Genomic DNA, 14,902 nt, shown 5'->3' with positions numbered 1-14,902 from the left:
TAAATTGGGAAATGATTATTTTTTCTTGAAATCCATTAAACATATTTAGAAAGATTAAAAGTGGGTATTGAGGAATACGGCGAATTAAAATTTGTGGTGGAATGTTGATTTTTGAATCTGGAAGGGATATTTAGAAAGTAGGGAAACGAATGAGGAGGAGAGATCAGAATGTTTTGAGCTGTCGAGAGGGAAGTCCAGTGCTGGACGGTAGTGTACGAAGAGTGAAAACGCCGGTATAGTTCCGTGAGTGTTGAGTACCCATCGGAACGAGAGGTAGGCCGAGTCGAGAGAAAAGAATCTCCTTGAGCAAAGAGTGTCCCGGTGGCTGATTGAAGTGGTTCGAAAAAGGTAGAACACTGCATCACGAGAAAAGCAGGAACGCGAGCGATACGAGGTAGTTTTCAAAGGAGAACATTACTGGAGGCCAGGACGAGTTTTTCATCGCAACCAAGGGTAGGAGGAAACGGGTTTTGTGTGAGGATATTCGCAGTTCACCAGATAAAGGTCAGTCTCATTTGTCAAGACATGAATGTATGGGTTTTTGTATTAAATACCACATTAAAAATTGAAGAACATAATCGCTAATATCACAAGATTTTCATCAAACTTAAATCAATTTGTTGCTAATAAATCCTAATAGTTTCATTATTAATAAAAGTTTTAAATTGGAAACCAAAAGGAAATAAGATTCCCATTTTTAAATGTTTGTAGTAAATAAATATAAGATCTAACAAATATTAAGCAGTAATTGCCATTTATATAAAATAAACAAAATTTTGATTTATAATTGTAATCCATATGTGTGTATTATTTATTTTTTCCTATCCCGATTAGGAACCACTGAGAAATACTTAGAAGTCACGAAAGTAAGTAAGTAATTTTATAATTCGCCCTGAGATTGAAAACATATTGATATGTGATCTGGTTGATTAATTAGATTATTATTAATGCATTAATTAAATTAAATTACATATGAGAATATCATCACATATAAATAAATAAGATCACAACAATATATATATATATATATATATATATATATATATATAAAGGGTTGTCTACAGCTAATGCCGTTTCCCTTCCGTCAGCCAGGACTTCCATTTTTTTCGATCTTCCCAGTCTCCATCTTCCAATCCTTTCTTAGACATGGCTTCGTCGACTTCATTTTTCCAAGATCTTCTAGGTCGTCCTCTTCTTCTCGTTCCTCTTGGGCTCCATTCTGCAACCTTGTTTATCCAAGTGTTTTCTGCTCTGCGTACGTGGCCGTACCATTTCAGTTTTCTCTCGTCTATATATTGCAGGGCATCTTTTTCCACTTGCATTCTTCTCCTTATCTCCTCATTTGTTATTCTGTCTCTTCTGGTGAGACCACAGCATCTTCTCCAGTATTCCATTTCGGTTGCCAGAATGCTTTTTTGGGTTTTTTTGTTTATGACCCAAATTTCTGCGGCATATGTCATGATGCTTCTTACTACTGTTTGGTATATCATTCTTTTTGTTTTTCCCTTGATGTTTTTATTCCAGATTACATTATGGAGTTGTCTGATGCAAGATCTTGTTTGTCCCAATCTACTTTTTATTTCTGCTTCTGTTGTTCCGCTTTTCGACATTATAAAGCCCAAATATTTAAAATTCTTCGTTCCTTTTATTTCAACTTGTTCTTCTACTTCTTTTTTACGTCTTCTTCCGATATTACTAAGTATTCCGTTTTCTTCATATTTATTTCCAGGCCCACCTTTTTGTATTCCTCTTTTAGTTTTCTTACCATGTAACTGATATCCTCTTCATCTTGAGCCATCACCACCTGATCGTCTGCGAAACACAATGTGTAGAGATAATCGTCCCTTATTGGTATTCCCATACCCCTACACTTTGTCTTCCAAGTTTTTAGTGCGTGTTCTAAAAATATTTTAAATAGAGTCGGTGACGTTGGGCATCCCTGTAGTAATCCTTTTGTTGTTTTGAAGTTAGCAACTACCTTGTTTCCGATTTTTATATTTACTTCATTTCCACTGTACATGTTTTTGATTGCTTGTGTTAGGTTAGGTGGTATCCCTATTTTAGTCATTGCTTTGTACAGTTCTTTCCTTGGCACGGTGTCGTATGCCTTCCTAAGGTCTATAAACGCCATGTGTACATCTTTGTTCTTAGCTCTTTTTTTAATATGTTGTCTGTTGTATTGTATGGATATGATCTAGACATGATTTCCCTGCTGTAAAACCTGCTTGTTCTTCTCCGATTTTACCTTCTATATTTTTCTTTATTTTGTTCCTGAGGATCCTGCCATACAGTCTTCCCATTGTAGCGATGACGCTTATCCCCCTGTAATTTTCGCAATCTTTTCTGTTACCTTTTTTGTATATCGATGTTATGTAGGCTTCCTGCCATTGTTTAGGGATGTCCTCTCCATTTATTGCTCTTTCCATGATTCGGCATATCATTCTTCTTAATTTCTGTGTTCCGTATTTGATTAGTTCCGCCACAATTCCTCCTGGTCCTCCAGCTTTATTGTTCTTCATGGAATTTATTGCTTCTTTCATCTCTTTGTCTGTTATGACTATTTTTTCTTCCTCTGTGATCATTATTTTTTGTTCGTCTCCATCGATGCTGAATTCTGGTCTTTGCTCTATCAGTAGATTTTTATAGTGGTTCTCCCACTCGTCGTCTGGTATGTATTGTATAAAAGTTTTCTCTTTCCTGTTAGTTCGTAATGATTTCACAATTTTCCAGGCTTCTGAACTTCTTGTTCCTCCCATATTCTGTTCTATACTTCTACATGACCTTTCCCATTGTTCATTTTTTTTCTTTCGTTGTAATAGCCCTAACTTCCCTGTTCTTATCTCTATATTTACGAAGGTCTTGTGGATCTTTTGTGCTTAGGTATTTATGGTATAGTTCTTTTTTTTTTCTTTTATTTTCTCTAAGGTGTCTTCGTGGAATTCCCATTTGTAATTTTTATCTCTTGTATTTTCTATTTCTCCTAGCGCTTCCAGACCTGCTTGTATTATGCTTTCTCTTATGTGTTCGTATTTACTGTTGATATTCTCCTCAAAACGAAATTCCACTAGCTTCTGATCTAATCTTCTTTGGTACAAGTTTCTTATGGAGTCGTCCTGAAGTAAGTGTATCTTCAGTCTTTTTTCTGTTGGTAATTCTTTATGTGGTTCTTGGTTACTCTGTGCACTTTGGTGTACCCATGGTAGTTCTAATCTTGCTATCAGTAGTCTATGGTCGCTGCCGCATTCTGCTCCTCTTTGTACTCTTACGTCTCTTATTCGCATTGTGGTTTCTTTCTTCAGTATGACGTAATCTATTATCGACTTAAGGTTTCTTGTTTCTTGAGTCCATGTGTACTTGTGAATGTCTTTATGTTCAAAAAAGCCGTTGGTGATTCTGAGGCCGTTCATCTCACATAGTTCTGTAAGTCTTTCTCCATTGTCGTTTCCAACGTCTTCTCCAAATCTTCCAATTGTTTGGTCATTTTCTTTTTTCCCAACTCTGCCATTCAGATCTCCTGCGATGATTATTTCTTCCCTTTTTTTGACCTTTATGATTTCACCTTGTAGCGTATCCATGAAGTTTTCCTTTTCCTTGATGTTACTGTCATCTGTTGGACCATATACTCCTAATACCACTATATCTCTACCGAATAAGGTCATATGGACTTTTATAATTCTTTCATTTATGGGCTCCCACGATTTGATGTTCCTTTTATACTTTTTCTTAATAAGAATTCCTACTCCTGCTTTCGCTCTTCTATCTTTATCAACTCCACTCCATATGTGTATTATATCTCCGATTTCCTCTATGCCATTTCCCTTTTTCTTAGTTTCACTTATAGTTAATATGTTGACATTCATCTTTCTACACGTACACGTACCTACAGAGTGGAATAATGGAATCATAATAAATCTCCCAAAAAAAGGTGACGCGCAGCTATGCGAAAACTGGAGAGGAGTAACACTATTGTGTTCTATAAATAAAATACTAGCCTATATTGTACATCAAAGAATTAACGTCGAAATCGATAAAAATCTTCGCAATGAACAAGCGGGTTTTAGAACGGGAAGATCCTGTATTGACCAGATTGCTACATCACGTATCATCATAGAAGAAATTAAAGAAAAGAATGCAGCACTGATAATGACGTTTGTAGACTTTGCCAAAGCGTTTGATAGTATAAAACACAAAGCTCTTTGGAACATTTTAAGCCACGCGAAAATTCCACCTAAGATCATTAGAATAATACAAATGATGTATAACCGAACAACATTCCAGGTATTACATAAGGGTCAAATGACGGACAAAATAGAAATAGAGAAGGGGGTAATGCAAGGCTGTATACTCTCACCTCTACTCTTCAATATGTCTCAACTACATTTTACAAAAAACCATAGACAGAAAAAACGGAATCCCTTGGAACTACTTAGATGGTAAGAAACTGGCTGATATGGAATATGCAGATGATATATGCCTGGTATCCCATACAATAGATGATATGCAGAACATGCTAAGTAAACTGGAGAAAGAGGCGGCAGAAATTGGTCTCCGAATAAATGTCAATAAGGCAGTTGAGATGATAATAGGCCAACTCCGACAGGAAAAATTATATATCAGTAAAGAAGAAGTAAAACAGGTACAAGAATTTTGCTACCTAGGAAGTATACTTGGCGTACATGGTGGAATCGAGGCGGACATTAAACATCGACTTAGAAAAGCACAACAAGTATTTGGAACACACTCAAACATATGGAGGTCAACACAAATTAGTCAAAACACCAAAATAAGACTGTTTAATAGTAATGTTAAAACAGTATTACTGTATGGATGCGAGACCTGGGCAATAACAGACGGAACTGTCAAAAAACTCCAAGTATTTGTAAACAGGTGCCTCCGAAAAATTTTGAAAGTATATTGGCCCAACATCATAACAAATCAAGAACTCTGGAAGAAAACCAAACAAGAGCCAATTGAAATTGCAATTAAAAGGAAAAGATGGAATTGGCTGGGACACACCCTGAGGAAGGACAACTCAGATATAACAAAGAAAGCTCTAAAATGGACAGTAGCAGGACGAAGAAAGCAAGGACGACCCGCAACGACCTGGAGAAGAACAATTGAAGCTGATTACAAAGGTATGAGAAAGAGCTGGGGAGAGGTAGCAGCTATGGCCAGAGACAGAGTCCAATGGAGAAGCTTCGTGGATGCCCTATGCTCCTTTACGGAGTAACAGGAAATAAGTAAGTAAGTAGGTCATAATGTGTAGCAGACAGTGGGTTCTGTTATTTTCCATAAGTATGTTATCCATAAAATGGATAGGTGACGAAAAAAAAAAACAAAAACGGCGCCACTGTGCCGTAACCGTTGCTTATACGAAAAAATGCTTAGGACCTTATTTGTAGAGAAAATAATTCTGTTTTGTTTTAAAAAATGCAAAGGTAATGAGAAAATCGTCAAAACATGCTCTCCAAGGGATAGGGGTAATTTATACAGTCTGTTTTCAAGGAAACGGGTAGTTTCCGCAGGGATGTTGCAATAATCATATATATTAATAAAAAACCCTATTGATGGAGCATATCTCCATATGAGTCAAGAAGCAAAAAAAATTCAACCCCCCTTTATTTATTTTTTTGCTACAGGGGTTGCAATAAGAAATCGCTTTTTTATGTCTGTATGGGTAATAAGAACGTGCACAAAATGATATATGAAGCATTTTAACCCTCCTTTAGTCGCTAGGATAAACGGAGCATCAAGAGTCGCTACGGTATCAGAGACCGACAATTTAAAAAAAAAATAGTTATTGCTATAAAATTCATACAAATATTTTATATTGTGTATAGGAATGACTGAAAAATAATTTTGAAAATGTTGTTTTATTGAAAAACAACAGATATAAAATGAAAAACCCTAGTATAACAATATACATATTGTTATTTGTAATATAAAAATATGCGCTAGGAACCATTTCCCATAATTCCAACAAACGTTTTTGTTCGGCTTCAAAGGACATCTATAAATACGATTTGACCAAATCTTACCGATAAAATTCAATAATAAGATGCTAAATTTTTACCTGAACTGCAAGTTATGCCAATAAAGTAATAACCACACCGTTAGTCGCTACGGAGTCTTGCACCGAAAATAGCTATAAAACTCGCACAAATGTACCCAAGTAGGTAAGAATGTATACTAACACGAGGTTAGTTGACAGGAAGAGGTACAGAAAGTGGCGATAGAAAAAACCAGTTTTTTGTAAATCCCGAATGAATAATTCTGTCGTCGGTGTGTGACACCGATAGCGACTAACGGAGGGTTAATAAAGGGTGTGTGAAGGATTCCAAGAAAATCACTTTCTTTATTAATTCTCCTTTTTTTTGGGGTGGTTCCCAAAAAAAAATGGGGGTGCATATATAAATTTATAAATAACACCAGTACATGGATAATCGCAGGGGAAAGTTTTTTTACTCTAGCATAAGCGGTTCAGATGGTATAAAAAGGGGTTTTTTAAAATGTAATACCAAGTACTTAATAAATGGGCAATTGCCCTTAAATGAAACCTATACCAAAAAATCAGCCACTTACTTGTGATTAATCTCCCCAGGGTTTCTTCTTAATTTTCATTACAGTTAGGGACAAATATTTTTTTAAAACATCTTTTTTAAAAACTTGTCAACTTTGGAGCGCCACCCCCGCTAAACGGTGGCCGATAGACATATGCTGTCGGTAAATAAATAGTAGGAAATATAGTCCTCTTCATTTTAGTATTAAATAAATTTCTTGCAAAACGTACAGGAAGGGCTACGTTTCGCAAAAACCACAAATTACCCCCTTTAAAGGGATGAAAAGAGGGGTTCCGGGGCGAAATTTTTTAAGAAAAAGTTAGTCTTATAATAAGCACCCCTTTATATACCAGAAAAAAAATAAAGCCGGACTTGTGTCCATTTTGCGAGGTTCAACCTCTGTTTCCTACACTAGATGTCCTTTGCCGAAAATTTTTTTCGGGTTTTCCAACAAAATCTTTAATTTTCAACTAACATTTTAGGAAAGTAAATATTAATCAATACTTAATAGTTGGTGACATAATAGCTATTTGTATAACAAGGGAGGAAAGTGCTACTTTTCCTCCTGAGAATGAAGTTTACTGCCCGACGCGTAGCGGAGGGCAGTAACCGTTCAAGGGAGGAAAAGGCACTTTACTCCCATGTTATACATATGATTTTTCCATCTGCCTCAAATAACAAGTCATTTTTTCATTTAAAATAATTTATTTATGTAACTAATTGACACAATTTATTAGAGAACTAAAACTAACAAGCAGGTACATTATAACTGTCAACTGTCAAGTATAAGTCAAATTATTAATGTAAACATCGTTAAATCAAAATAACAATTTACTGTTTTTTACCATTCTACAAAATACAAGGTGTTCTATAAATAAACGTTAAAGTCTATAGATACTTACGTAATAGATAATAAAATATTGTACAGGGCGTCATTAAGTTATTTCATCAATAACATTCCATGACGTCACTTTTACTTTTCCTCCATAGGTAGGAAAAGTACTTTTACTCCCTAGGGAGGAAAAGTACGACTTTGCTCCCTACAATCAGATCAGAGAACTTTACTTTCGGTAGAGGTAGGTGAAAAAAGCTTTTTTTTTTGTAATATGTAGATTATATTTCCGGAAGCTGGCTACAATCTAACAAATAGTTTAGCGACAATTAAATATTAATTAAAAATTTACGGTCGCAATAATAACCAGAATAATTATGATCTACCGGAATATGTCTGTATAATTTTCGTATAAAAACCTCTACTTATCTAACGTACTTTACAGAATTGAAGTTTGACTATTTGAGCGGCCCGAGGAATGTTTTAAAGTTTTAAACATTTTTTTGGCTTATAAACAAATAGAATATCTGGGTAAATGTTAGATTAAATTAAATCAAGATAACGGTATTCGAAAGGACGCGGCTAGACGCTTCTTTTAAAAGATAAAGAGTGGAATTGCGAGGAGTGGTTCCTGAGACACAACCGGTCTAAGTTGACCGGTATTTGCGAGGAAGTTATAAACAATAGTATGGTAATCTTCGAATCTTTACTTTTTTATTTCTGTCCTCTTTCTGCATACAAATTTTCATATCTTCAAGAGACTAATAACATTCTATTATAATAGTAAAAACGATCGGTAGGACTAACATGTCCACTAACATGTCCTAATCATCTTAACCTCTAATTTGGCATAAAATAACGCCTATATATGATATTATTTCATATTTTCAGGTCCATGGCTTGTTGGTAAAGTAAGGCACGACATATCTGACAAATATAGCCCAGCAATTGACAATACAAATCTTATAACAGAATATATTTACCAATGTAATTGCCAAAATCCATCGTAAGTATATCGAAGCTTCAACCTTTTTTTACACTGCTCGTCAGAGAAAACGGGTCACCCACAAAATTTAGAAAATTTTATATTTCATGTATTTCTCCATTTTTTTTATTTGTTTTTATGTTAATTAAATTAAATGACTTATCGCGTCAACTGGAAGCTAAACCAAGCCTTCAAAGAGAAAAAACAAATTCGCGGAACCTATTAAATTATAAAATTCTCAGAACTCATCATTTACGAATTAACGAAGCTTCGCGGACAATACTTTTCTTCCTTGCAGTGAATTTATTTGTTAATAACGATAGAAAAATATCGACAAACTGTTCACTTTGTTACATTGCTGGAAAATGAAGCAAGCCAAAGGGATGTTGCAAGACAATTGAATGATCGTCGTGAAATTGTGCAGATAAGTTACCAACGATTTCTTGACACCGAATCTCATCGGCGACCCGGCAGCGAATTTACAAAATCTATACTAATTCAGTCATGGGGGCGACTGAATTCGAGTAGGCTTTGTATGCAGAATATTAGTTACATAGTCTATTCTATTACGGTCTAGAAATTAACTGTATTGGTCAGTGGCGTAGGAATCCAGCGGGGCCACCGGGGCAGTGCCCCAGGGCCCCCCGCGAGACTCCTGGGAAAAAAGGAGGGTCATTGTCTAGTTTATGTACTTCTCGAATTTTGAAAAACTAAATATACGTACGTGTTCAGAATGTTCTTTTAAACAAAATATCTATTACTATTTTCCCGGTATTACTTACTAAATTTTCTGGGATTTTTCCCAGAAAAGACAGATCAAGTCAAAAAAACATTTTGACGAACTGTGTGAGGACGAGAGGTTGCAGGAACCGGAATCATGTTTTAAAGTAACAGTGTTTCTCCCTATGATTGACATATTGTGCAGCCAAATACAAGCACGTTTTCTAGGAATGAAATCTGTTTTAGATACTTATAAAGTAACTTTTCCTGAATTCCTGTCAAAAGCAAGTGAAAGTGAAATTCATAACTGTGCTGTTGAATTTGTGAAAAGGTTTCCTAATGACATCTCTCCTTCATTCCCATCACAAATTTGCTCCGTAAAAGAAACTTTCAAAACAGAGCTTAAAACCATGTCCACTGTCAAAGAGCTTGCAGATTTATTGCTCATTGACCATAGCTCTTTGTCTTCAACTTATCCTGATGTGTGTACAGCGCGCGTCATGTACTTGACAGTTTCGGTCACCGTCGCTAAAGCGGAGCGCTCATTCTCAAAGTTGAAGATAATTAAGAACTATTTGAAAAGTACTATGGGCCAGGAAAGACTCGCAAATCTGGCGATACTTTCAATTGAAAATGATCGTGCCAAACAAATTGACATTGATAGTGTTACAGATGATTTTGCTTCAGCAAAAGTTAGAAAGAAAGACTTTTTTAAATAAATACAACCTGACATGTCAACATTGTACATATTCAACAAATTATTAAATGATATGATATTTTAAACTGGTGTTTTAGTTTTAATCTATATTTCCTAAAGATTTAATAAAAAATATAAAAAAAATATTACACCTAAAAAAATATATTTAACTGAATATGCAGAGTTCAAGTTAAGTTTATATAAAAAAATCATTTTGAGGCTAAGCATGATTAGCTTATTTAAAAGTAGATTAAAGAGCTAGAACTGCAAAATAGTTAGATATTTTAAAATAAAAAAAAATAAAATCAATTAAAAAATTTGTATTCACCCAAAAGCAAGCTGAAATTTTTTTTGTAGTAGGGGCCCCGTGAGTGGACTTGCCCCAGGGCCCCCGGATTTATCGCTACGCCACTGGTATTGGTGTAGGATTTATAAGCGAAATTGTTGATTATTATTGAGTAAATGTCTCTACTGTTTCAGTCATGTAAGTAAAACTAATCAAGTATTTACTTAAGTGGATTTATTATTATATCATAAAATTTAGTTAGATTTTGAAAATTAAAATGAATAACATATATATGGATATGATGAAAAATTAAAAACAAATGAATAACTACTAATGTACGAGTATATTACAGTATGTCATAATATGACATATGGAAAACTTTTTTATTATTGATTTTACGAAAAAAAGGTATTCTTCATAAAAAGTTCTGCATGGTCTGAAACCTAAGATGTAATCATCTGATATTAAGTTTTATCAATTGTATATGAAGTATGTCAAAAAATATGAATTTCTGTCAAGAGTAAAGTATCTTTATATTTCACAAGATTGAAAATTGTTATTGCGAAAATTTGTTTGGACTTAAAAATAATGTTCTATTATGCAATTACATTCTTCTAATTGAAAAAGAATTAAAATTTTTTCTTAAATTATCTCAAATCAATTTTCTTGATATTATTAGTTTTACGAAAAAAAAGTTATTCTTTATAAAAAGTTTTGTATGGTCTAGAAACTAAGATACAACCATAATTTATCAAATTTTATCAATTTTATACGAGGTTAGTCAAAAATATGAATTTTGTTCAAGAGTAAAGTACCTTTATAGTTCACAATATTTTAATTAAAAGATGTAATTGTATATTCGTACATGTTTTTTAATTCTGAACAACCTTTTTGAATAAATTTTTTCAAGATTGTGCAAAATAAAGGTACTTTACTCGTGAGCGAAATTCATATTATTTTTTGACATACCTCGTATAAAATTGATAAAATGTGAAGTATTAGGATTGAATCTTATTTTGTAGAACGTGCAAAACTTTTTATAAAAAATACCTTTTTTTCGTAAAACTAATAATATCGGAGTTATCATAAATAAACATGATGTTGGGTATCTGTAATTTGAAAAAAAAATTCTTTTTTTTTCAATTAGTAGAATGTAGTTGCATATTAGAACATTCTTTTTAGGTCCAAACAAATTTTCGTAATAACAATTTTCAATCTTGTGAAACATATAAAGGTACTTTACTTTAGAGAGATAAATTCATATTTTTTGACATCCCTCGTATACTATTGATAAAAATTGATATCAGATGATTGCGTCTTAGGTTTTAGACCATGCAGAACTTTTTATGAAGAATAACTTTTTTTCGTAAAATTAATAATAAAATAGTTTTCCATATAGTTCCAACTTACAGGGACATACTGTATATACTCGTGCATTAGTAGTTAGTCATTTGGTTTTAATTTTTAATTATATCCAAATATATATTATTTATTTTAATTTTCAAAACATATCTAAATTTTTTGATATATCAATAAATTCACTTAAGTAAATACTAGATTAGTTTTACTTACATGACTGAAACAGTATAGACATTTACTCAATAATAATCAAAAATTTCGCTTACAAATCCTACACCAATACAGTTAATTTCTGGACCGAAATAGAATAGAATATGTAACTAATATTCTGCATACAAAACCTACTCGAATTCAGTCGCCCCCATGACTGAATTAGTATAGCTTTTCGACGGTTAAACTGCAAAACCTCGTAAGTCTATTTTTGATCCAATATTACTTTTATACTTTGTTGGTTTATACTTTTACATATCTTTTAAACTGCGAAACCTTGTAAGTCAATATTTAAATTTAATGGTACTAGCGACATCTACCAAAAACCTCATAAGTAAGATTTTAAGTTACAAAGACAAAACCTCGTAAGTTTAATGATACTTTAAGATTTTAAGTAACAAAACCTCGTAAGTCGCTCTGACAAAAAAAAAAGAACAATATTACTGAATTTTACTTAATGGTAATGGAATCGTCACATAAAAAGAACCCTACACACACACACACACACACACACACACACAAAACGAATAAATTGAATCTTACATAAAGAAGCCACAATGTTTTTAGTCTCTCCTCTAAAGTTACATAAAACTGACTTACGAAGTTTTGCAGTTTAACCGTCGTTATGTAAATTCGCGACCCGGCACGGGTACAAAAACGAAGATAGCAGTAAAAGAAAATCGCGTTCTCACTATTGCTGCATTGCGAAACCAATCGAAAACTGCTTCTTCTTCTTGTAGTTCCTCTCCTATCGGAGGTTGGCTATCATCACAGCTACCCGTACCTTATTGGCGGCGGTTCTAAAAAGATCTACTGAGCTGCAACTATACCACTCTCTTAAGTTTCTCAGCCAGGAAATTCTTCTTCTACCTATGGATCGTTTCCCCTTGAAAACTGCTAGAATGTTCCAAAGCTTTATTCAGTAAGCCCAAGGACCATAGTAATCAGCGTTTCTACTGTTCTATAAAGGTTAATAGAACAGGGTTTGACAGCTTGCCATACAGTAACGGGGCCATTACTTACTGCTCCGCACAAAAGACGCAGACTTACATTGTTCCGTGAACACATCAATTGGACAATAGACGATTGGCAAAAAGTATTGGTTACGGATGAGTCTAGAATTTCAATTTATGGTGAAGATGGTCGAAATAAGGTCTACTCGCTCCGAGCGTTAACAAAGTGTCAAAGCAAAATCGACCGACCTGCTCATGGTGGCGGTTGCTTGAATCTTTGTAAGGACGCTTTAGTGTATGTCTAATGGGACATTTTAAAAAATATATGCCATATCACGTTATTTGTTGTGTTGTTCACTGTAAAAATACATGGAGTAATAGTGATGTAATACTTTTATTTTCCTAGTTCCCAAAAAAAATAGATCAAGGAATAAAATTGATTAACGCTGTTAGAAGGATGAAGTGAGGTTAAATTTTTCTATATATGCAAAGGATGTGGCAGTATACACATGATATAATAATATTATTTACGTTTTTATAAGTTTTGTACATATTACATAAACTTTTTAGCTCTGATAAATCGGAATTGACTCCAAAAAGTACGGATACGGTATGTCCTAGGTATATAACCTCACTATCGCAGATTATGTCAATAAATCTTTATTAACGACAAAAAATATTTTTGTTGAACTATAAATGACACTATAAAAGAATAACTAATGAATTCTAACAATTTGTATTCGGTTATTATGACTAGAAAATAAAATATTCAAGTTTAACAAAATAATCCCATAAGACTCAATGTTAAAACGTCCTTACAAATCTGACAGCGTGTCACGTGACTGAAAATTGCTGTAAATAGAGGGGAGATGCACGGTGCGTTGCACGGTGCGAATAGAACGGCTTGAGAACGTTATAGTTTTGATCGCGCTGTACGTCCTGGGTATACCCAGAGGGAGAACGCCTGCGCATTACAAAATCAAGCGTTCGCGGAGTTCAAGTCTTTCCCTCTGAACACCCTCCGGATTTTAATTCGGTGTTCGCGCAGTACAGAAAAAAGATCCTGAACGTGTCCGGGATACGCTCTCGACGTTCGAGGATTTTGTTTCGGATTTTAAGTTCGCACAGGCGCACAAAATATTTGGGAAGAATTTCTTGACATTCTGTTCTTACTCCTTCCAATTCTTAACCTAAAATATTGTTTTGTTAAACAACTTGTAGATGTAGATTCTGGTTTTTAAAGTTTTAAAATTATGTAAAGTGTTGTATCATTTAAATATTCTTCAAACAAATTTTAATATTTTTTAGTTGTGTTTGTCAATGTTTTCCATTAGTATGTTTCAGTGGCGAAGCGTGACTTTTTCCAAAGTGTTACCAAAACTAGATGTAAAAAATCTTATTGAAAAATAGTTATTTATGAAACAGTTCGTGAAGTATGTTTTTTGCGAACGCACGCGATATTTAGAGCACGAGCGACAACGGAGCGAGTGCTATACATCGCGTAAGTTCGCAAAAAGTACTTCACGCACAGTTTCATACAATATTTTATCTACGATAAACAAATAAAAAAACTGTAACTCTTCGTCACTGGAATTCATTTCTATTCTACAATTTTTAGAACTTTGACATTTAAAAATCCTAACTACTTTCAAACCACAAAACTGTCAAAAATTTTGTTGTAAGTTAGGGTGACCAGATCATAAACTTGAAAAAACGGGACACATCCAAGGAGCAGTAGCGTAGAATTTTTCTCTGGGGAGGGGGGTTGGCGTATTTTTTTGTTTTGTTTGTGAAAGACAAGTTACATTTTCCTACTTTTTTTTATATATTTTTCATATATGCCCTGGAGGAAAGGGGGTTTAACCCTTAAGTCCCCTCTCCGGGTACGCCACTGCCAAGGAGGGTTTGGGGCGATATCCAAACAGGCAGGATGAAACATGGTCTTTTAGCTAATTTTTACGTACGATCAAGACTGCGAAACACAGTAAAAAACTCAGCCAGAATATCATGGATTAACAATCCGTCAGAACAACAGTTGCTAACTGAACAGTAAATAAAGAAATTTTACAAAAAAGTCAGAGCAACAAAAAATAAGCCCAGCATTAAATCAAGCAAAACAAGAGGACTAAAAACCCAGAAAGGAGAAACCGTATTTGAAGAGAAAGAGATCAGCAAAATATGGGAAGAATATTACGAAAAAATGCTATTCACTATGAAGAAGGAAGCACACTGCGATGAAGAAACAAAACCGTAGAAGATAACGACGAAGTCGAAATTTTCACAGCAGAAGAAGTACAAAA

The 14,902-nt window shown here is 34.1% G+C and overlaps 1 protein-coding gene across 3 annotated transcripts in view; it reads left to right on the top strand.

Annotated features, from left to right (window-relative positions):
* LOC126890800 ((Lyso)-N-acylphosphatidylethanolamine lipase-like) overlaps positions 1-14,902 on the top strand; it is a 169,438-nt gene that overhangs the window by 92,465 nt on the left and 62,071 nt on the right. For all 3 annotated transcript variants that reach the window (XM_050659990.1, XM_050659991.1, XM_050659989.1), the window contains exon 4: positions 8,284-8,398. In XM_050659990.1, coding sequence (XP_050515947.1) covers positions 8,284-8,398 — 115 coding nt within the window. The remainder of the gene's footprint in view (positions 1-8,283; positions 8,399-14,902) is intronic.

This window comes from Diabrotica virgifera, chromosome 8 (assembly GCF_917563875.1).
Source record: "Diabrotica virgifera virgifera chromosome 8, PGI_DIABVI_V3a".
In the NCBI taxonomy this organism is placed as follows: Eukaryota; Metazoa; Arthropoda; class Insecta; order Coleoptera; family Chrysomelidae; genus Diabrotica; species Diabrotica virgifera.
The sequence above is the reverse complement of the archived record's forward strand: the minus strand, read 5'-3'. Positions and strand labels throughout refer to the sequence as shown.